This window comes from Astatotilapia calliptera, chromosome 10 (genome assembly GCF_964374335.1).
Source record: "Astatotilapia calliptera chromosome 10, fAstCal68.1, whole genome shotgun sequence".
NCBI lineage: Eukaryota > Metazoa > Chordata > Actinopteri > Cichliformes > Cichlidae > Astatotilapia > Astatotilapia calliptera.
The window spans coordinates 12678838-12702489 of NC_137431.1; the positions used below are offsets into that span (position 1 = coordinate 12678838).

A 23652-nucleotide genomic window follows, 5' to 3' on the forward strand; every position below is an offset into this window, starting at 1 on the left:
TAATCTCAAGGTTGACTTTGAACCCGGGTTTCTGCATTTGCCTTATGGCATCAACCCACTGGGTATGGCTAGTGATGCATGAATGGCTCTATGTTGCCGTTTTCCCTTGCTTTTTACTACAGGAACATGTTCAACTCTGGAGTGGTGTCACTCCCATCTCTGATATCCAAGTCAAATGGGACACATCATTAGTCATGGTGAAAACTGTGCAGAGCATTGCTGCAACTGATGGCTACAGCCGCAGTTCCCACACAATAAAAGTAACTGTTTCAGAATCACAACATGTTGATGACAGCACATTGTTACAAGTTTAAAATTTATGTGACCACTCTGTGATATGCCCACATGCCTCTCTCTGAGGTGCTAAGCTAAGTTTGAGGCCTCCTGTTTGTTCTGGAAGCTTTGCAGAATAGTTGGCATGATGATTTTGGCTGTTGAACCCGATTATCTGAAGCTCAAGCACAAATTATCTTGATTGTGGGGTCCTACCTCGGAATGTGCCTTCAGAGGTGTGACTAGCCCACAGTAAAGGCAAAGAGTCTGTTTTACTGAAATCAGTATATGCCCAATCCATATTCCAGTCACAAAAACATTATTTTTCTACAAAACTACAAGAGAAAGCCTGATTTCCATACATGACTCTTGGTGTATTTTTTCAAACACATAGCACCAGACCTGTTGCTGAACTTGTACTTAACACTTCTGCTCCACATGTTGTTATGACATCTATGATAGGTCTGGTTACTTTTTATTTTTATTCATCATATTTTATGTTTATTTCCCTTTAAGGCCTAAACATTATTAGCCATAAATGTATATGCATCTATTTTGCATTCAACAAAGACAAGGTCAACCTTCTCATTGAAATGTACCGCAGTCTTAGAGTGAGTCAGTAAACTCATGTCAGGTCTTTAGAGAGTTATGGAGCTTCACTGTGTTTTGGTGTAGTGTAGGAGACCAGAGCTTTCTTTGGTCTGCTTGCAAAACTACAAGAGAGTCCCTCTGCTATCAAAACAGGGATATGGTGCTGGTGTGTCCACACAGGTAGCCTACAGTGGCATGTGTACCTGCTTTTTTGTTCCCCCCTCTAAGCAGTGTATACATCTACTTTGTTGATGCGTTTAGTCAGTCTCATGGCCCTTTAGATATGGAAAGATTGCTGAGTGAAGTAAAGTGCTTGCTCTGATTCACTCTAGCTCGGGATACCTGGCTGCAGCTCATCATTATTCTTGGGCATGACAAAGATTTAATTATAGATGTTCAACTGGAAAAAAAAAAAGTATATTTTGTTCAGATAGTTTTAGCATCATACTTGATTAAAGCAGTTTAGAGGCAGGGTTAGAGCTACACTGTCATATTCGTGCTTTTGAGTCAACACTTAGCACAAAGTTGGCGTGCTTCAGGGTGGAGTCAGGAAACTCCCCACTCCCTGATTAAACCATAATGAGCTCAGGCTCCTCTGCAGGCACATGGTGGCTGACCCTCATCCCGACCTGATGATGAGGGGGGCGGGGGGAGTGCTGCGCTAGCATTGTCCTCTCTGGTGACACGACTTGAAGTTCCTCAACATTTCTGCACGAGCAGCTGGCGTGACATACTTCACTGCATCATGTTACTTTAACAGAAACTGTTTCGGGAGCTAATATGGCTGCCACTGAGTCTGCAGTGACCTAAGTGTAGGCTGTGTAGCGGACGGTATATCTGACTGACTATCACCGCTCGCGCTCCTCGGCGGTTTCTCCGGACTGTTTCTATGGCAGCCCGGGTTCGCACCAGCATCCGCTGTGGTGGCGCTGGCTAGCTACTACTCCCGAGGCGTCGGAGTGAACTTGTAACCAAGTTTGGGGCTTTAAATGCCACCGGCTAAACTTGCTAGACTTGCGGCTTCAAATAAGCACGCGGCGGCAGCTAGTTTTGCCGACTGAAATTTATCCGTGATGCGCGAGACACTCACGCAGGCTCCTCACAAAACTTCTCTGTAACGTTGGTAGGACCCCCCAAAAATCACCACACACACAAAATCAGCACTCACCTGTAATACTGAACAAAAGGAGGAATAATGCAACCTTCCTCTGCTGTCTGAAGTAACTCCTTTGAGAAGACGGTAACATTTTCAAAAGCCGTGGAGCCTTCTACCACAGGACCAAAGCGTAGGATGCATGCCAATCTAACAGTATGTGCGGAACAGTGGAACCTCCTCAGCAACAACTCCGAACTGCATGCGGACTGTACCATCTATGATCGTGGAGCGGGGAGACTGGGGGCTCACCTGACAATTGATGTAAATGGTAATTTGTCGAGGTTCGACAGCAACCTCCCCCTAAAGGAATACTCCATTAGTATACACATTACGTCATCTCTGTTGATAACCCGACATATTATATTGATTCATCAAATCACTTCCCCCCCTTATGTGTCTTCTCACAGAATAAATAAATAAATAAATAAATAAATCCACATCCTTTACGGCTGCCAAAAATATAAATTCGGTCTACTTTCTTTGTTTCTCAATAGGCACCAGGATTTACAATTAAATGATATCATATTTTAGTTAAAAAATAAATTGGTGGAAGGCTTGGCCTTTTAGTAATTAAACTTATTTTACATGCAACGTCTTCTACTCTAATTCTTTAACATCGAAATGTAGAAAAAGCATTTTTTATTTGACATATGTGGTCTAACCACTGACTCCAGACATTCACCACCATTTTGAATTTGAGCAACACATTCAACCAATCCTATCAAAATTGGATTACATTTCATACCATTCAACCCTTTAAAAATTCTTATTAGTATTATTTGATATGATTGACAATACTTTCACAAGGCAGCTTCCTCCTCCCATCTGTTTTTTCTCTGAAAAAATTCGGTTGAAAATGTGATTAAAACATCATAATTCATGTATTAGACCTCCCCCTAAATATATTTGTCGTAATAATGATGATGGAGTACTTTTTAAAAAGGGCATCACATCACAGTGCTGACATCCTGTTCATCAGGGAGTTCACAAAATGTCAGACAAATATGTGGAAACTTAAATCTCAGCATAGGATTGGAAATCAGCATTCATGGAGTTCAGACTGGCATGGTGAATATACACCTCTGATTTACAAACTGTTACTGGCTCCTTTAAACATATGTAACTCCTCCCAGGTCAAATCATATGATAAAAACATGCCAGACATACAATTCACTGTAATGCTGTTTCACTGTGTTTGGAAGTGTAGAGAGACATTAAAATATTTTAGAAAACAGTAGGTGATGTGAGAAGAGTATTTCAGATCCAGCTAATTTGTTTTTACTTGGTTTGTTTCCAAAAGGAAATAATCATAATAGAAATGAACAAAAACAAATCATTGTCAGTTTACTGAGTGCTAAAAAGATAAGAGCTTTGCTTTGTTAGAACCAAAACAACAGAATAAAATTAACCAAACAAAAATATTTAAAAAGGTTTGGGAACATTCTCGACTTTGTAAATAACTTGGACTTTATCTCAACCATGCAGTATTTGAACCGGTGTTCTTTTTTTCCCCCATGTTTTATTTTTCCATGTTTTATTTTAGAGGAGTTTGCTTTTTCATGTCTGTCATTGCTTGTGCTTACAGTCAATTTAGAATCACCAGTTAACCTAACCCCATGCATGTCTTTGAACTGTGGGAGGAACCCTGAGTGCTCAGAGAGAACCCACAGATGCACAGGGGAAACACACGAACTCCTTAGAGAAAGGTCCCAGGCTGAATTTGACCTTCTTGTGGTGCTAACCGCTGCACTAGCATGCTGCCCAGCTTTTTTTTTGTTGTTGTTGTTAAAGAAAATTAAAGATATTATCCAAAAAACATCAACCCCGATAACTCTGAGCAGTCCTCTGTTTTCCTTTTGAACTGTTATGTAAAAGGTGCTGGTGGCAAAGGCATTCATGCTTGTAATTCACTGGTTATTGGGCGGCACAGGTGTAATTAATAGCATTAATAATGCCCCAGTTACATTTAGCGTGGGTTTTCCATGGCACATTGCATGAGCAAGTCATTATGGCCCTTCTGGGACACTTACATCTAACTGAATCATTGATAATGTTATTACTTCCACCTCTATTTTTTCTGCAATGACAAATCAAAAGGTCTGCAGTAAAAACAAAGGTCAAGGCTGTTTAACCTGCTCGTGGCCCCCACGTAAAGAAATGAAATTCATGAAACTGGCATGATTTGGCATGCCACCGGGCAATGTATCTGTGGCGTTCAGGAGTTTGTAGTGAAGCCCTTCCAAATCTGCCTTACTATCACTGCATTGCTAAAATGAAAGAAACAACTCATCTCCCAATGCGTGTTCTGTTTTTATCAGCAGATGAGAAGAAGATGGCTATTAAGCACTTGTTAACATTTTCTCTTCCCAAGGCTATCCCTGGGTGTGTCACTTCCATGATTCTGTGGCTCAGGGTGCTCCTCATGGTTCAGTCAGTCAACAAGTTAATCTTTGAAGAGTTAATGTGGGTGGGAATTGTGGGGGCAGCACCCCCACCCCTTCTTGCTGACAGAAAGCTAACCAGGTCAGTGCTTTAATTCGACTCACAGGGGATACAATTACTCCCCCACCATGACATTCATCTGCAGCTCTATAGTGCGAACGGCTGCGCACGTCCGTGTGCACGCGAGCATTATAGCACGTCTCTTTGGCTCTCTACTGAAGTGAGTAAAAATGCATTGAATATTCCCATTGTTTCTAAATTCATTCAGAAAATATTGCCTTGAGTGCAGTGCATCAACTTGAAAGCTATATGTTGTCATGTGTTCTGAGAAACTGAGATGAGGGAGAGTGAAGAGTGTGCTAAAAGACTCTGTAATTCGATTTTGACTCTTCTTCTATAGCATCACTTGTACATTAGAAAGTCCCCCCTGACTTTTCCACAACCCTTCACAAGAAGCGGTAAACCTTTCCATCCATTATAATATTCGACAATGGTATACCTTTTTTATTTTTCTTTGTAAATTATATGCTCTGTGTGTTTCATTCATTTCATTTTCTTTCATCAGCGGTTTATTAAGACAACTGAATTTCCATTTTATCCTAATTGCTTACAAATGCTTCTACAATTTGTCAAATCAGGATACACAAATAAATATGTGGCAAGCACAGGGATTTAGGAGAAGGAATTCTGCTTTGCACTGTAATATGCAAACAAAAAATCAGTCCCCCATATGTGTGAGCAACAGCAAAGCAATGGTTTTTCTCCCACGTCTTATCTTTAATTAACAAACACAAAGATAAGCTTTCTGTCTGTCTGTGCCATCTCTTCTTTATCTTTAGCTCTCCTCTGGATGCGCTTCCTGTGAACAGCAGAAAGGGAGATCCATAACTTGTATCATCAAAAGTAATATTGGAACTCCAAAGAAAGCTGCCATTAATAATAAAAATAAAAAAGCCCACAGAATCCACTTTCTTGGGTTAGCCTGTGAATGGTTTCATGCTCATGATAAGAACCTTTCCCTCCCGCTCTCTCTCTAAACTGAAGCCGCTCTCTGTCACCAGGTACTTTCTCGCTCTGGAATGTTTTTCAGCCGTTCAAGTGCTCTTTCATGAAGGCCAGAGAGGTATTGAGAGGGCTTCAAGTTTGCAGCGGAGTAAAGATCGGTTAAATTAGTCCACCTCCTGCTCAGATGCTTCTTTTATTCTGTGGGTCAGTACTTACCTCCCTGTTTACCCACATAAATTGTTCCCTCTCCCTGCGCTCTGTCTAAGCTCTTTCTCCTACACAAGTGTCTGTGTGCATTGTGAGAAAGAGGGAAAAGGAATTTTATCAGTCAGATCAGATATTCTAAATGCCGTACTGATGGAATAAGTTAGACTAAATCATAGAAGAGTTCATGATCCGGCTGCTTACATACCACACAGACTGAAATGAAAGGGCTGCAGCTGGAGCCACAGCTTCTGCAACCACTTACAAAGCAAAGGTGACATCTGCTGGCTAAAACAATGAACTTTTTACATGCAGATTTAGACTTACTTTTACTGCAGTTTTTTCTATTGTAGATTTAATGAAATTGAACCTGATCATCATGAAATATGTTACAGATAATTATATTATTAAATAGTTACTTTATAGTGACTCTATAATGTTTTATTCAAGGTTAAATAACATGCGTTTCATCTTTCCGGTTTAACTAACACACCCCCAGCAAAAGGTAAAGACTTGATAAAAAAGCCACTAACAATTGTAGACTTGAAATATTATTATTATCATCTTTAAATCTTAAAATCAGTTTGTCTGTTTGTGTGAAAAAAAATCAAAAGGCAGAGAGATCTATTATGAGGTTACATCATTTAAAAAAAAAATCAAATTGAAAAAAAAGGTCTATGTATCTCTTTTAGTATTTAATATTTTCTTATATAAGTAAAGCGATTCCACAGACAAACACTTTCCTTCTTTTTACACCAGCAGTTATTCTTGCCCGACCTTGAATGCAAAGTATTTCCACAAAGGATAAGATGACGTACGCAGATGAGTTTGAAATGCTTTTGTTTTTCATAATTAAGGGAAAGAAAGACTTGAATAAAAGTATGAACATCTCTTTTTCTTTTTTAAAAAAAATGACAAATGGATGGTCTGATGTTTGTTTTTCCCTTTATGACACATGTTAATGCATAATCACACATGAGCAACACAGTCAAAAAGTAAATGATATTATTATTTCTTGTATAGATTTTATATTTCATGACATGTAATATAGAGATAGTTAATTGCACTGTTTGAATCAACATGTTTGTACCATAACTTTGCTTTAGTTTTACTCACCCCCAACCCATAAGTATAAATTAACTGAGGACTGAAAGGCTGCTGCACTTCATGTCTTTGAAATGACTAAGCAAAGCCGACCCTGCAGAACTTTAATAGTGCAATAAAAAGAACTGATCTTAGAAAGGATATGAGTACAGATATGTCCTCAAATTCTGTTATGGATAAATACTCAAAACTAAGTGGCACTTCAAATGTGCATAAAAATATTCAGTATCTCCAATTCTGTAACATAAATACGCAAAAATAACTCTCACTGGATAACATTTCTAAAACCTTGTGATTCTTGTGAAATCAGCCACATTTAGAGTGTGTCCATGCAGCAACTACACCAGAATCAGATGTAATTTTAACATATTTTTTTGTTCTTTATTATAACAGGAGATTAGACAATAAAGCTAGTAGAAGACAGATATTGTAATGAATAAATACAATCTACCCTGCAGAGCTTAAGTTCATATACAAGGATAAATATTCAAAACTATGTTGAACTTTCAATATCTGTAATTCTGTAACATAAACAAAAAAAACCCATCTTTGTCTCTGGCTAGATCAAATTTTTATAAAAACATATCATAGGCTGTAACCCCTAAACCACACAGTTAGAACACAGTTAGCGCTGAAATCAGGACAAAGGTGATGGTTTAACACTGGCTCTAAAGCCAAATGTAAAATAGTATTTGAAGACACGGCAGAGAGTTTGATTTCTGAGGCCGTATATGAGTGGGCTCAAGCACTTTGGGAAAATGATGAGACCCACAAAGAGGACGTACTGAGCATGAATAGCCATATCAGGAGGCACTTTCAACATCATGCTGGGGTTTATCATATTGAACAGGGTGGAGGTGAGATACAGCCACAGCTGAAGCAGATGTAGCAGCACTGTCTTGGGTGCCTTATTGGTATGACGCCCTCTAGATGAGGCTGACTTCACAGTGATCATGATTGCAGTGTATGTATAGATAATAATCATACTCACAAACACAAAATAGAGAATGGTGAAGGCCATGTTTAAAGTCACATAAACTTCTAGGCGAAAAACACTGTTTCTGATGCAGAACGACTGCATAGGGAAGATCGTCTTCTCCATCCTGATAAACAGGAAAAGTTGTATGAATGAGTCTAAGGACGCCACTATCCACATAACGGCAATGGCTTTACCCGTCGACCTCGGCGTGGCAAACAAACTGCAACATATCTCTCCAAAGACATCACGGCAAGGTTGAGAGGAGACATTTTAACAGTGACGGCCGCAAGCAGTGAGACAAAAACACAAACATAGTTGATCATTCTGACCATCATCACGGCAAAGATGTAAAGCAGCATAGTCAGCAGCAGCTGCACAGAGTCACACATGAGCAAATGACCAAACAGGATGTACCGGGAGGACTCTAGTAACAGAGGCTTCTTCAACAGGGCAAACATCATGATGGCATTTACATACAGGAAGAAGAAACACGGCAACATAGACAGCGCAGCTTTGACTGAAGTCTGAAACGGCAACGACTGGAACTCGGCCGTTGTGGCATTCATGACTGCAGTTTCGCACCGTGTCTGCAAAGGCATGAAAAACACAAACACGGACTGATTTTTAATATTATAAACAATTCCGAAAAGTGTAGATTGTGCAAGATGATTCTGTCAAATATCACAAAAAAAAAACCAGCATCAAAGTGAGAATTATGTGCCAAACGTAGATGGATAATATGAAGTTATATGCTTTGTAGACATATTACTTACATGTCACCTGTATGGTTTGACTTCATTTGGCAAACACGTTTCGGTGAACAAATGTGAGGAAAGAAGAGCAGCCTGTCATGTCCTTTTTATAGGTGAGCCGTGTCCTGACATCACCATCTGTATCAGCGTCACAACCACTCAATACTCTGCATTAGCTGTGGAGTGAAAGTTTGGCCAAGTTGTCTAACTGATGTTATCTTTCCATCTACTTTTTACTCCACTTACCATTAAAGGATATCACACAGTTTGTTCTACATTCTGTGACCTTCACTTGTTTTGTATATATTTCTCCTGTTTTGTTATTTATTCCTGCTGTCTTACCATTTACATGTTATTCATGCACAGTTGGTGTGGAACACCCATAATTTTATTGTACATGTACAATGACAATAAAGGGCTCTTCTCTTCTCGTGACATTTTCCTGTTTAGGGAACTGTGCAGGAATTAGATATCCATTTTAACATATTTTGTTTTCTTGAAATTTTATAATTATCATTCAAAAAGAGCATGGGAGAAGACATGCAGCAAATTACCTGGGGTGATTATACCCAGACCTCTGTTGTTGCTCTACAGCACACAAGCTGCCTGCTCAACCCAGTGAGCTGCACCAACACTCCAGAAGCAGATATTCTTTTAATAGGCAGTTTAATGTGAGTCATTAAAGAGATCAGTGATGCTGTTTGAGTTTGATCTGTGAATAGTTGATGACACAAATAAGCCTGAAAAGGGAATCACATGACAAACATATATTTAATATGCCGTTTGTGGCAGCAGATATGAATTTTAAAAACATTTCTTTTTTCTTTTGGGTCTAACGCTGCTGGAGGCTTGTTGTTTTTAGTTCTTTTTGCTGACAGCACTAATATCACCTTACTCTTGTTTTTCATAATAAGATGATTCACCTAGACGATAATAAAACCCAACTGGATCTTTTCAGTCAGATTGTAAGAGAAAACAGTAACTCCGGGCATTTCTTCATGGATCCTTGATTAATGTACATTATGCTTTCAAAACCAACAGAGAACAGAAGTGCAGTGTGACACAGATTGTAATTTTCTTTTCTTCTTTTCTAAAACAAAGCAAATAAAAAATGAAACATAATTTGCTGCGCCCATAAACTTTGCCCCAAGCAGCCATTATTTCAGTCAAATGAGTCACCAGAGAAGCTAAGGCAAAGAACAAACAAACAAACAAAAAAAAAACTACAGTTTTCTTATTTATTTTTGTGGCCCAGTCCCACTGATACCTGCTCTATTTTGTGCAGAGGAAAACTGTCTTGAAAGCTGGGCCTTAGGTACAGCTCCAGAGGACAATGTTATATCATGAGTGCCCATTACATTAAATCTAGTGAGCTTGCTGGGCTCAGTTCTGCACTGTTTGTTGAAGGCAAGCAATATAAAGGCATTTCAGATTTGTTTATAGCAGGGATCCTAAAGATTTGATCACGCAGTGCCAATTCAGTGAGCTAATGTATTATTTATTTGCTATTATTTGTAATGTCTGTTCAAAGGAGTCGTCAATTACGCCTTACGTATGTAGAATTGAACTCAAAGTAGAAATGTCATTACACTACATAGTGACCTTTTTTTTACTCACATCAGGTCTGTTTTATCCTCTGAGGATCATGAATTGTGTCATATTGCGAGATTAGGTATTAAACACCCTGGCCCATCAATACATTGGACAGATATTCACTATAAGGTAATATCATGTAATATAGTGGAGTTTTATTGATAGAAGGGACCAATTTGTTGACCCCGTTTTAGTATTTCAGCACCACTGCATCATGGACAGCTCCTGCATTTTCATGAGGCTGGAGTTGTGTAACTAACGCTGACAGCGAAGTTGTTTTTTGCTGTTTTTTTTTCTTCTTTTCTAAAAAAATAAATAAATCAATCAATAATAAAAAAAAAACAAAACATAATTTGCCGGGCCCATAAACTTTGCCCCTGTTGGGAGCGGTGCACGTCAGCTCTGTTTACAGACTCGGATCACAAAATAATCTCAGAGGCTTCAGCTCTTTGGAGGACAGTCATTATAGCTCATTAATAATTCAGGTGTTTATACTGCACATCTCTGCAACACATTTCTCACTCTGATAATTCACTGTGGGACAATTAAAAACCTTTTGTTATTCCACGGAGTGTATGAAGGACATGAGGAAAAAGATGTCACCTTTTTCATAAAGTTTAGAAATTGCAGCCAACCTTGGATTTCTAATCTGCAGAATCTCAGACTTGTTTGCATATCTGTGATGATTTTGTAAAAGAAATGTTTAATACAATTTCATACTGCCACTGATCCGGCTAATTACATACATGAGCTACACATGCTTCACAAAAAATAATGATGGGAATGAATGCCATGGTAATATCATGAATGATTGTACAGCATAAATCTCGTATCCACACAGGCTCAAATGTGCACATTTTCTCTGCTAATATTTGGTTGAACCCCTGTTGGCTAGTTGGACCTCAACTACATGCTTTTGGTAGCCATCAACAAACTTCTGGCGTAATTCTGGCTGAATATTTTTACCACTCTTTTTGACAGAAATCATGTAAATTTTTGGGTTTCTTGGCACAGACCAACTTTTAAATGCAGTGGACATATTTTCAGTAGTGTCGAGGATACTCACTGTTAGCGTGCTTTATACATTCCAAAACCGATTTTAACATCATTTTCCTGCTGGAACACCCAACTGTGTCCAAGATTCAATAATCTAGGTGTTGTAAACAATGTGTTGAAACATTGCTGGACAAGAGCTGAATGTGCCATTCAGGCTTTTACAAACTGGGGCACCTGGTCAACTTAATTCACCTACTGGATAAAAAAGAAAAAAAAAAAAGGGACTAACAACCAGAACTCACTCAGAACAGCAGAACGTTCTAGTAGTTATTCTAGTGCGAACAGCATAGAAACGATAGAAAACTAGAATTAAGTACAACATGCATATTAACACGCACATATTAAAAGACTGGGTGACACTACTGGCTGTATCCATCTTTAATCACTGTTTAAATTCAAACATTAAACACACATTAATAATGATGCAATCACTCAAAATAAAACAGGAGAACATTACAAATCAGAAATTTAAAAAAAAATATATAAACAAAAAGGAAACATACAAGCAAATCTGATGATTTAAAATAAAAATAAGGCAAAGCAGAAAGGCAAAAATATCAACATGACAAAAGCATAATAATAATAATAATAATAATAGCAGCTATATTTTCCTTAATTGGACAATGATGTTGATAAATCTTGAGACACTTCTTCTACGGCTGCTGGCTATATGTAGACGCAAAACTGGAAATTAGCTGCAGAAAAAGATAAGAAAAATGGAATCAAGTAAGATTAGGTGAATTCTTCATGTGTCTCTACCATTACCATTTATTCCAGCCTCCCTGACAGGAACAAGCAAGGATAAATTCCTTATCAACCAATTTAAAAATCTAGATTTTTATTGTTAAAGCAGAACTGAAACGATTATCATATTATTCTACATATAATTAATGCATCTCTTGGAAATTTAACAACCTCATTCCTTAGTAGTGAGCTCACTTACCACAGGTATCCCTCCTTAAACTCAGTGAATTTGTGCCGAACCATAAATGTTGCTAGTGCATCTGCTACCTAGCAACAGATGTCAGAGGAGCAAGTTAAAACATTGAAAACAGACATAACAACACGCAGCACGCATACATAAATATATAACGTTATGGGCCTCTGACATGAGTACAGTGCCAGTAAATTCGGGTAAGAACGCTCACTTTCTCAGGTGCATCCTCGTGAACAGCGTGACCGCACTGAGGGAGGACCTGCATCTGAAACTTTCCTGCAAACAAATAATATTTTTTTAAAATGCGTTTATTCTTACAGAAAATTGCAAAAAAAAGGGAGAAACAATCTGTGCACTTTACCCTGCATCTGTCCAATGGTAAGATCTTTGTCAAGCCTGTCTATTCCTGTACAACGAGATAAGTCAGGCGTGAAACTGTGCAGTCAGTGTGTGTGTCCTATTTAAACTACTAGATATTTGAGAAAAAAAAAAAAAAAGAATAAATCAAACCTGCGAGAAGGAGCAGTTTTGGCACAGGGGTGGTGAGAAAGAGGGCAGACAGACCCTTGAACCAACCCTCCCAATATTTTTCTGTCTTGGAAAGCTCTACTCTCCAGGTGAAGATGCTCTCCTTTTTCGTCTGTGTGAAAGAATTCAAATACTCTTTTATAGCTTTCAATCTCTTTCCAAAACACTTACAGATGACAAGAGAAAACTAAGAAGCAAGAGACCAAACCTCCTGGTCATCCTCCTTTGCTCTTTTCTTGCTGGATTCTTCTTCTGCTTCCTCATCTTCCTCTTCTTCTATAATACCTTCACCAATGCTATTAGACACCCCTGAACTGCTGCTGGATTCCTCACATCTGTAAAAGTCACAAGAGAGGAAATTGAAATGGTCAGTTAAAGCCACAAACCCACACGGAAAAAACTGCAGAGAAGAGAGAGCCCAGACACACTTTTTCACTTGGCCTCCCATGGACACCCGGGCTGACTCGATGTTTCGGATCTGGCCGCTCTTCACACTGAAAAGAAAAAGGTGAAGAACACCTTTAGGCACTTGTATACAACAATTAAGAATTGAAGCTCTTCAAGGTAAGGAACTGCAACGAACAAATAAATAAATAAATAAAGAAGTTATTTCAGTGTGCTTTGGACAAATAACACTTGGCACAATTTGCAAACTAAAAGACAGAATATATATGTATGATGTAATCTAATCAAACAAAAAGATGCAGCAGTGTGGCTCACTGTTTAACATTTACCTCCACTCAATCGCATTTTCCAGAGATCTAAATGTTTTTGGCCGACTTCTGAGGAAATTCTGCATACTGTTCAAAGCATCCATTGCTGTCCCTGAGTGTTAACACAAACAAAATTATTTAACAAACCCACAATTAGTGCTTATGGCATTTATTAACAATATTCAGCATAATAACTTACATTTTACATCATTAAAAAAAACTAAACAACTAACAAAAAAAAAAAAAGAAGAAGAAAGAAATGGCAAATGCTCTCATAAAAATCAATGAGAGCATCCTGTACTGGAAAAGACCCAATCATGTGATCTGCTCATTGTTTTTCTTTGTTCCCAGTATTGAGAACATTGATTAGCATAATATTTGTTCAAGTGCTCTTAGTAGAACAAGCCAGTCACTGATCAAATTTGGACTGTTAATGAAGTTGTACTGACATGTGACTTTGCCCATTCAGAATAGAAGAACAACTTGTGGATCATTTAAGCCATTTTCAGTCTCCTCAGTCATTTAGGTAAGGGCCTCAAAGTAACTGCCCAAATAAGTGACCTGAGGCGTTACCAAAGCAACTCGCAGGATTTGTCTTTAACGACTTTGGAAATATGCACTTATCTGTGGAGCTTACCCTCTACGACGTCAATGACGCACAGACCAAGCAGGGATGGTATATGATTGGCAGTGGCAGTGTGAACTGCAATGGCCCCTCCCATGCTGTGTCCAATAAGCATGATTGGAGGTGGGTTGTCTCCATAAAGTGCCTCCACCACTTTGCCAATATCCCTTTGGGGAAGAAAAAAAAAAAAAGAAGCAAGAATATAACCTGTCAGCCTGTTTTTCAGTTATGATTGAAACTCTAATCAGGAAGCTTGTAACTACTTTTTACATTTTACACCGCAATCAATAATCCAAATGTGAGCCACAGGAAGTCACCACACTCTTCCCACGTTTAATGAGCGGTGAAATCAAAACTTTCTTAATTAAACTCATGCCTGCTGGATCATCACCACCTTCTGTGGCGTCCCATATGTTCCTGTGATGTAAACCCAAGAAGCAGATGTTTAAAAACCATTCCCACAAAAAACTGTGTTCTCTTAAAGACTTACTTCGCCATCGTATCTGCAGAGAGATCTTCAGGATTTTTCACTTTAGTGTCACCTGCAGGTGATGACAGAGATTTAACTCATTTGATCCATGTACGCTGAGGCAAAGAATGCCATAATCCTCTAACCACGTGCAAAAATAAAAACTTGCTGTGTCCTGCAACCTACCATGAGCTCGGAGGTCCATAGCTACCACCCTGCAATTAATCCTGCTGTATATGATGGCCTGCAAGAACATAGATAAAAATCATTTCAATTAAATAGATCACAGACGATATGTTGACATTAAAAAAAAAAAGCTTTATAAATATTCTGCCCAACATTGCTGTTAACTTTAATGTAGACTGCTAACAGATCATAAAGGGTCTGTAATAGTTATGAAGCTCACAGTGAACACCGCCCAGGATAGTGCAGAGTGGCCTCCTCCGTGAAGCAGGAGCAGCACAGGACCATGGGAGCCACTGCAGTAAATTCTGAAAATGTTCACAGTGGTCAAAGAAATACTAATTGAAAGAATAATGAAGTAAGCAGATGCTCGTCCAACAATAATGCACATTAATCTTCTGCATATACTCTAGTCATATAGCACAATGATATCAGGAGTTAAATCTGAAGACTTGGACCCAAAGTGTGTGTCATTCATGCTCAATTTCCTCTTACAAACTGGAACAGCAGTCAAGGATATATCTTTGCCGTTTTCATTTTCCACCACTATGTCTTCCATGGTTTCAAAATACTGACTCCAGGGCAGAGGAGAGAAATCTCTCTTACGCCCAGGTCTGTAAATAAAAAGAGCAAAAGTAAATAAGTAACCGAATCCATGTATGATGTGACTCAACACTGCAACAGGACTGGTAAACTTTGTAGAAGCAATTGAAAGACAAAAAACCCTCCAGACTAAAAATAACTCTCCCCTTCTTTTCACATCATCAAACATTGCAATAATAACAAAATAGAAAAATAAACAAAAAGACAAAAAATATATAATAAAAAACAAAACAGAATTTTCAGACTGAAAGGATATCCTTTTAAATTTTAAATGCTAACACGCAAAAGCGCCAGGCTAAATCAATCAGTGGTGTATAACACTGATTATCTAAACTCTGGTAGCAGATGCAGCTAACCTAGCCGGGCTAAAGCAATCAGTTACGCAGTGCAATTCAGTGAGTCTAAATATACGATTACACTCCCTGGCTTTGGGAATAAAAAAAACACAACCGGCGTGATAGTGCACACAACTAAACAAATAAATGCTAAGATCCTAGCTAACTCACCCCATTTTCATTTTGGAGCCAGACTGAAAACCACCTGCCATGGGAGGTCTGGAGGCTAACAGGTTCAAATGCAACTGTTTCTCCATGTTGTCAAAAGTGAGGCCGGTCTTTGTCAGGAACTCTTTGATGTGACCTTCTCTCGCTTTCGCAGCATATGATTTTCTTCGACACCTACACCGATGTTAGCCAGACATTGGTTAAACTGCGTTTGCCTGGCAAGCTAACGGCTAGCGTTCTTCTTCTTCGGCAGCTGAAATGACGGTCTCTTTTTCTCAGATGATTGACGCAGATTATTTCACAGCATCGTCGCCATCTACTGGCTACAAATTCAACTGCAATTCAAAAGCGGCTTACACTTCATAGCTCTCAGCAGTTCGGAGTACCGTGAATGAAAGTCAGACTCTTTACACTAAAAACTGAGACTGATTATTATGAATATCAAGTATAAACCGAGTAACGTATAGTAGCGTGATAGCTAGCGCTGTCAGTTTAAAGCAAAAAAGGAGGTGGGTTTAAGTCCATCTGCCCCCTTTGCAGACTGCATTACCTGGCCTCAACGTACCGCGGCCTCAACTTAAAGATACGCATGTTTGAGAAACAAGTGATTTTTAACTAGCTGTAGGTTTGAGTTGTTGTCTGCCCTGGGACGGACTTGTGCGGGTTGTATCTTCCTCTCTTGCCCTGTGACAGCGCGAAAAGCCTTAATCCCCCCGTTGTGATCCCTAACTGGATAAATGGATGAAAACGGAGTAATGGGCAAAAAATGTAGATATTTTTATTCCACCCATATTTTTGGTCAGCTAAATTCAGGTAATCCTATTTATTTATTTATTTTATAATACTAAAGCTGTTTTTCATTAACAATGGGATTATGTTAACAGAACTTAAACATGCTGTTTTATGTTATCCTAACTTAATATTCTTACCCTATTTATATGTGATTTTAAATAATAAATAAACAGTGTAGAACTGTTATTTCACTTTAGTTACTTAGTGAGCAGTAATGTAAAGGAGTAATGTAATTAGCTGCCTTCTCAAATTCAACGACACAGTTACAGCTGCTGATTCTCTAACTGGATTGTTACAAATAACATTGACTTGCATTAAACTTTTGTTGCAAGCAGCGATTCACTCTTAATAAACATCGCTGGGCCTGTATTGTTACATTAAGCAGAGGTTAACTTTAGTCATCAAGCCCAGCAACCCACTGCATCTGTGGTGTCACAGACATAGCATCAAATCTTTTCACAGCTTTGCTATAGTAACATTAAAGGAAAATGAACTGTAAACATGAATGAACCAACAGCTATAAGTATGGTATACATGATCCTCTATTCTTTCTTCCAAGAACCAAACTTTCAGCGTGTTCTGAAAGCACAACTTTGTATACAGCTCTGCATTTAAAAGCAGCACTTGAAAAACTCTGCTGTGTCACAGTCTGCTGCTTTACGTAGGTCGAATGTTCAGGTCAATTCAGTTTTATCTATATAGCGCTAAATCGCAACAACAGTTGCCTCAAGGCGCTTGTTGTGATCTGGACCCAAATGCAGATGTGTGAAGGCAGAGTAAATTCAACAAAAAGCGAGAATTCAGAAAAAAACAAAAACACTCCTATATTTATATATATGTGTGTGTGTGTTTTAGGTCAGTCGTGTATATATATCTATATCTATATCTATATATATATATCTATATCTATATCTATATATATATCTATATCTATATCTATATCTATATCTATATATATATATATATATATATATATATATATATATAGATATAGATATAAAAAAACAAAAACACTCCTATATTTATATATATGTGTGTGTGTGTTTTAGGTCAGTCGTGTATATATATCTATATATATCTATATCTATATCTATATATATATATATATAGATATAGATATATATAGATATATATACACGACTGACCTAAAACACACACACACATACACTGTAAAAAAATATTCCGTAGAAAAACAGAAAATGTCCTGGTAATTTTCTGCCAGTACATTTTCTGTTTTTTTACGGAGGTTTGACGGACCTTTCTGTAAATGATAAAACGGAAAATTCTGTAGATTTACAGTATACTCTCTGTACTATTTACGGACATTTCCTTCAGCTATAAAACAGAAAATTCCGTTTATTCACAGTATATTTTCTGTATCATTAACTGATATTTTCCGTTAATAGAAAAATTGAAATTTCTGTTTATATTACTATTTCCAAGCACTTCTTTTCACTGTAACTCATTAAATATAGTTCTTTATATCCTTAAACGTACATTTCTATGCAATTACAACCTAGTACACCATGTACTCAAAAATTCATAAATTAAAACTTAAATTAATTTGTGCTTCGTACACAACAACATTGGTACAATTAATGTTAAATATTCTTTTATTCTCCTTAACTCAAACACTATACTTAAATATAATGACAGCATCCATCTTGTCATAAAACTACTAAACAGCTGATACATGAACAAAATAACTCACAAGCTTTCAAATTTGAGCATTTTTATTTCCTTGAAATCAGGTTGCCCTCATGTAAATGTGTTTATTTACATTCATTCAAGTGGCTACCAAGTGTTTTCTTCAAACAGGACACCTGACAAACAAAAAATGTCATATTTAACGACATGTTCACATTTAATAATATCCAGAGTACCTTTTAGTTAGAATCACTGCCTTGTGGTAGTTTTGCCTCAGCCAAATGGTTAAGGTGTGGTTTACATCCATCTCTGTCCACTTATGATACAGTATACACATGTAGTCAGTTATAGCCAAACACCTTTGATTACTGAATTGCATTCACTTCATTAATGAAGTGAATGTAATTCACATTTGCGTGAACATTTGTCTGAGATTAACTCTTTGGGCTCTTTACCTTACAATATAACATACTTGAGTCAAAATTTGTTGACTGTTTAAGTGGTGCCACATGAATACAACTGAACAGATCTAAAGAAGATGTTCCTGAACTTTGGGTTTATTCGAACAGGACTGATGGATAACCACAGGACTTTTCCCCATATGATAACTACAACACATAATAAATTAAGACAGATTACTGTCCCAAACTTAAAGATAAAAGTGTATTTACGGGACTTGTTTTGTCAGTGAGGAGCAAAGTATAATTAGAAGTGCTTGTTCTGATGAAAAGTTAAACTGTAAACAGCAGCATAGTGAATAAGGATCTGTGTCCACGAATCCTCAGCAGTGACAACACTTAAACATCATAGTTCAAAATCCTTAATGCACACCTTTTTCTCCACGGTGTTCAAATTCTCTAAGCTGGTTAAGTAGAGGAAAAAGTCTGACATATTTCATGACCATTAAATGTTAGACAAGGCTCTGAAAACGAGGTTACAGTTACAAACAAAAACCTCTGCTTGTGCGCACAGACCCTAAATCACAACAAATAAGACAATAGTAAGACAAATTACTACAAAGTCTTGTTACCGCTCTTCATATAACAGTGTGACAAAGTCCTGAATGCAGCCTGCATGTTAGTACATCAAGGTCCATCTGAGCTTTAAGTAAAATACACTCAGCTTTTCCTTGGATTTTAAGAGTTGCTCAGTTCATACAGGAACTGCAGCAGTCGGAGTTAACGTGTCGCTGTGTTGCTCCTCCGTGTCAGCCATTGAGACTAGTCGCAATTTATTCTGAGAAAAAAAAGAGAAACAACAAGACATTTTTAAAAAGTTTGTATTTTTATAATTTTTTTTTACCTAGAGCATAAACAACATAAACAAAAAAAGGATTAGGGCTGTGCGATATGACGATATATATCAGATTACGATATAAAAATGTCTATCGTTTCATATTATACACTATTCTTTGTTTTGTGGTGTTGCAAAATAAACTGTTTACGGCAATATTTTTTTCATGGTTTTGATGGTCACTGTAGTTGCTATATTATTTCTTAAAGTTCTCTCCTTCTCTTATACTTAAAATAACCACACTATGGACGGACAAGTGACTGTTTTTAACGCGTACTTTCGTTACCAACAATGAGGATAAAACCATCGTGTGGCTCCGCCGTCCGCTTGTTTATTTTCCACATAAACCTTTCACAATAAAGCTCAAGTTTCTGTTGAGACTTTTCAAACTAAACTGAAATGATATACATTATTCTCAAACATAAAATTTCAGAATATGCATCAAACAAATGACCTCAAATAAAAACATCAAGTAACTATAAATGGCGCTTACAGTCACCACGCAGATGAAGGCACAGAGAATACCAGCATGGCCAGCAAGGATGAGGCAGAACCAGAAGGACCAGTCAAAAGAAATTGAGGACCTTATTGTTAAATGAGGGGCTACCTCTGTAGCATGGACATGGTTTGGTTATGAAAAGTCTGACACGCCCCAGAAAACTGTACTATGCAAATTATGCCACAAACTGGTCCCCACCACCACTCGAACACGACAAACCTCTTTAACCACCTACACAAGAATCACATGAGAGAGTTTCGAGAGAGTTTACGAATGAAAAGCAAAAAAGAGTCGTCAGGTGCTCAAAATAATCCTTAGACTCAAACGTTAGAACAGGCTTTTCCTTGCAGCACGCCGTGTAATAAATACTCAGAAAGAAAATGGCGGCCATTTAAACTCATGTCTAAAAATGTATAGTTTCATGCATCGGTCAAAACACTCGACTCCTGGTACACGACGCCCAACTGAAAACATTTCACATAAGTCGAGTTGCCCGAGAATCACAGAATTTACAGAAAATGCACTATTTTGTGATATATATCGTTATCAGGAGAGATACGTCTTATATTGGGATATGAGACTTTGGTCATATCACGCAGCCCTACAAAGGATTATAATTCACGTAGAGTTGCATACACATAACACCATTCTGTTGTAACAAAAGCAGTTTATAATTAAAGTAACATACATACCTTGAAAAACTAAATCAACCACAACATTAAACTCACCTTGTGTTTGTAGAGAAGGTGATCAGGGTTTTTCTTCATTTCCTGAGACCAGCTGCTCTGGATCATCACCAGCTTGTATCTTCATCTTTTTTTTCACTCGGGGAAGTCTTTCCTTTTCTTGGCCATTGCTCTGCACTGGAAAACCAAAGTGTGTGATCAAAGGTGAAATAAGGGATATTTTTCCACTGCAGGACTTAAAGTGCTTCAAGTAGTGATAGCTGTTGATCCATTTCTCAAATAATCTGTAAGGATCTGGATTTTTAAGAAAGATACAAATATCTCTGCTTATATTTGGCTAAAAGCTTGATATAGACAAGGCATATAGAGCCCCTGCACACCAGCACTGCGCTTACATTATAGTTCAATCAAGAAATAGTTATTATTGATTTATTATTGAATTTTTTTAGTAATAGTTTTTAGTATTTAATCACATTAGCACAGTGGGGTGACAAAAATATTCCACATACAAGAAATGCTGCTCAGCATTTCATAAATTACATTTTCAACAAATGTTGGAGTAAAAACACAGTTACAGGGAAAATGTGTCTGTCTGTAAATATTAACTAAACATTTCTATGTGCTACAAAGTAGACATACTGTAATTGTAAATGTGCTGAGGTGAAACTATACTTTCAATAATTTTACCACTACAGTCTGTTAACCGCTGGTCAGCTAGCTAAAAGTCTTTACTTTAGCAGCCCAAATCAGAGGCTAACATTAGCATTTGCTAGCGTCAGCCAGGAAGGTCTGAGGCTTAAACTAGGGTTAGTGTAACTTTGCCTGAAACCCTTTAAAGTGTACAGTAGAGCCAACTGTAAAACACAGGTATTGATACAGTACTTATTAGAGTCCTAGAATAATTTCTAGAACCATGAAGCTCTCACTTTCCCAGTTATCCACATCGCTGACTTTCGCTAATTAGCTAGTTAGCAGTCACAGCTGTGTAATACCCAGAGAGACACAGACAGCTAACTATAATATTTATGAAAACTGGTTCAGCCACTGAAGGGCAAAACTGGTGGTATCACAGTAAAAATTATTTTAACATTAATTAAAATAAAGCTTAAGTCATGTTAAACCTAAATAACAATTATTTTAAAAAATGAGTCAGCAAAATATTCCTGACTTGTCTGGAGACAGCCGAAACCAGTTAACAAATAAATTAACAATTCTTTCTAAATAAAAACACGGAGTCTTTTGAAAAACATTATTTTAATAAAACGAAACATGAGTTTTAATACTTACCACAGAAATTTGAAGGCAGTTTCTCCAACTTCAGAATCCAAAATCCAGATGAAGCCTGAAAGAAGCCTAATGGCTGCTCTTGCGCTTACTTTTCCCTCCTTTTCAGGTTCTTTTTCCCACAATGCATTGCAGTAGTTGAGAAATACAGAAAAATACCTGTAAATGACTAATACGGAAAATTCCTTCACGTTTATACAGTAGATTGTACTGTATTTTTACGGATTTTTTTTACAGTGTATATATAAATATAGGAGTGTTTTTGTTTTTTTCTATATATATATATATATATATATATATATATATATATATATATATATATATATATATATATATATATTTTAGCTTACTATATAATTCCTGAACACAGACTGGAAGCAGTGCCCATCCAAGAATGTGACCCACTATGTCCACACATATAAAGTGCAAAAGTAAACACACACATTCCAATAACAAAAACTGTTAAGAGGAAATTTAAGTTGTTAAAGTGTGAAACCTTCCAGACGCTGAAGTCAAGCGACATAGTGAGAGACACCAGAGAGAAAGAATCGCAGTTATGTAAAATGAACATGTTATGACAGCCAGTTCTCCACAGTTGTAGACGAGAGGACGGGAACAGGTGCTGGTGAGCAAACATAAGAGTCACATGTAATTTTAGGAGGACTCAGCTGATTATCATCCTAATCAGTCAGCACTGACGCACATTTGAAGTAGGGCAAAGGTCTAAACACTGAGGAGTATCTGCATAAAGAGCCTTTCCAGTAGATATCTTTTAAATACTAAGTTGAATTTGTGATATTGTTAAAAAAAAAAGCTCTCTGGAATACAATATTAGGCAATTTTCCAGACTATTCAAGCATTTTTCATCATGTGCTTTACATGAACTCTTCCTTCCGTATCTTCTCAACAGTGCTTATATTACATTATAATCCCTGTGTTTGCTTTCTAACCCATCAACTCCTTAACAACATGTGTGATCTGATCTTTGCTCACTGATCGAACCTAGTATTAGAAAATATCATCTAGCCAGTGAGAGCCAGAATAAGCACTAAGTTTTAAGAAAAATGCAAGCCAAAGGAAAATCCGAACAGTCTGCAAACCCCTGAGTCATCTCTGCTATGCGGGGCCTTTTGCTGTCTTAGTGGAATATCTGTTTTGTGTACGGTGAAAAACTGTAAGTCAGCATAAATGATAAAAGCTGTTGATGAAGTTGGAAAAACATTATAAACTTGAGGTAACTACAGATATTAAAAATAAGCAGTTTTAGTGTCCCTTTATTCTTTTCCTATTTAATTATCCAGTGAAGCAGAACCAGGACAATCCAAGTCTGAGTTGATTTTGTGAATGAAGCAAAGATGCTGAGCCATAAACCTATGCCCTACTAACCTTTAAGTGATGACCTTATTTATAGAGTACTGATTTAAAGTTCACAGTATTCATAGCACAGGGGTGATCAGGTCTGGGGGCTCAGTGTCTTTTTAAGGGGAGGTCACTGCAGACTGGTTGAAGCCAGCCCACTGACTTGTTTACTGGCCTGAGTGTGCTTAAATGTTTCTCACAGAGTGTTCCCAGGAAACTGTTTTTAGAGAGCAGGTGGTGAAACCACCTCCACCATCTCCTTAACCTTTTCATGGAATACAGTATAAATGGATTATTACCTCTCAAATGTCCTGTAATGTCGTTTGACATCACAGGACCCAGTCTGAATATGTTTGCTAAACGTAAATATGTTCTC

General features: G+C 37.5%; 2 protein-coding genes, 1 long non-coding RNA gene and 1 pseudogene across 4 annotated transcripts in view; all 4 read right to left on the reverse strand.

Moving 5' to 3' along the window:
* nectin3b (nectin cell adhesion molecule 3b) overlaps positions 1 to 2384 on the reverse strand; it is a 28059-nt gene extending 25675 nt beyond the window's left edge. Inside the window, exon 1 of one of the 2 annotated variants that reach the window (XM_026182421.2) lies at positions 2033 to 2384. In XM_026182421.2, coding sequence (XP_026038206.1) covers positions 2033 to 2111 — 79 coding nt within the window. In that variant the 5' untranslated portion in view covers positions 2112 to 2384. The remainder of the gene's footprint in view (positions 1 to 2032) is intronic. The other variant, XM_026182420.2, reaches the window with a different exon arrangement.
* Positions 2385 to 7278: 4894 nt separating this feature from the next.
* On the reverse strand, positions 7279 to 8453 carry LOC113030198 (odorant receptor 131-2-like; annotated as a pseudogene).
* A 3065-nt stretch (positions 8454 to 11518) lies between these two features.
* ppme1 (protein phosphatase methylesterase 1) lies at positions 11519 to 15962 on the reverse strand. Its single transcript, XM_080307048.1, has 14 exons — positions 15720 to 15962; positions 15129 to 15224; positions 14834 to 14924; positions 14614 to 14671; positions 14449 to 14500; positions 13971 to 14125; positions 13355 to 13445; positions 13049 to 13114; positions 12829 to 12955; positions 12603 to 12732; positions 12454 to 12498; positions 12304 to 12368; positions 12099 to 12166; positions 11519 to 11850 (listed from the first exon to the last, which is right to left on the reverse strand). The coding sequence occupies exons 1-14, from the start codon at positions 15803 to 15805 to the stop codon at positions 11847 to 11849; spliced, it is 1134 nt and encodes a 377-aa protein (XP_080163174.1). The 5' UTR covers positions 15806 to 15962; the 3' UTR covers positions 11519 to 11846.
* A 2261-nt stretch (positions 15963 to 18223) lies between these two features.
* LOC113030701 (uncharacterized) lies at positions 18224 to 22060 on the reverse strand. The gene is made up of 3 exons (XR_003273634.2): positions 21921 to 22060; positions 20676 to 20810; positions 18224 to 19391 (listed from the first exon to the last, which is right to left on the reverse strand). It is a non-coding gene; the product is annotated as an uncharacterized LOC113030701 (long non-coding RNA).
* Between the last annotated feature and the right edge of the window lie 1592 nt (positions 22061 to 23652).

Bases quoted from the DNA above. Each gene is read 5' to 3' on its own strand.
- ppme1 (XM_080307048.1), bottom strand. From the start codon at position 15,805: ATGGAGAAACAGTTGCATTTGAACCTGTTAGCCTCCAGACCTCCCATG. The intron at 14,925-15,128 runs ATCCTTGACTGC...CACTGTGAACAT, and splicing joins AATGAAAACGGCAAAGATAT to TTTCAGAATTTACTGCAGTG. The intron at 12,167-12,303 runs GTGAGCGTTCTT...ATCTGTTGCTAG, and splicing joins ACGAGGATGCACCTGAGAAA to GTAGCAGATGCACTAGCAAC.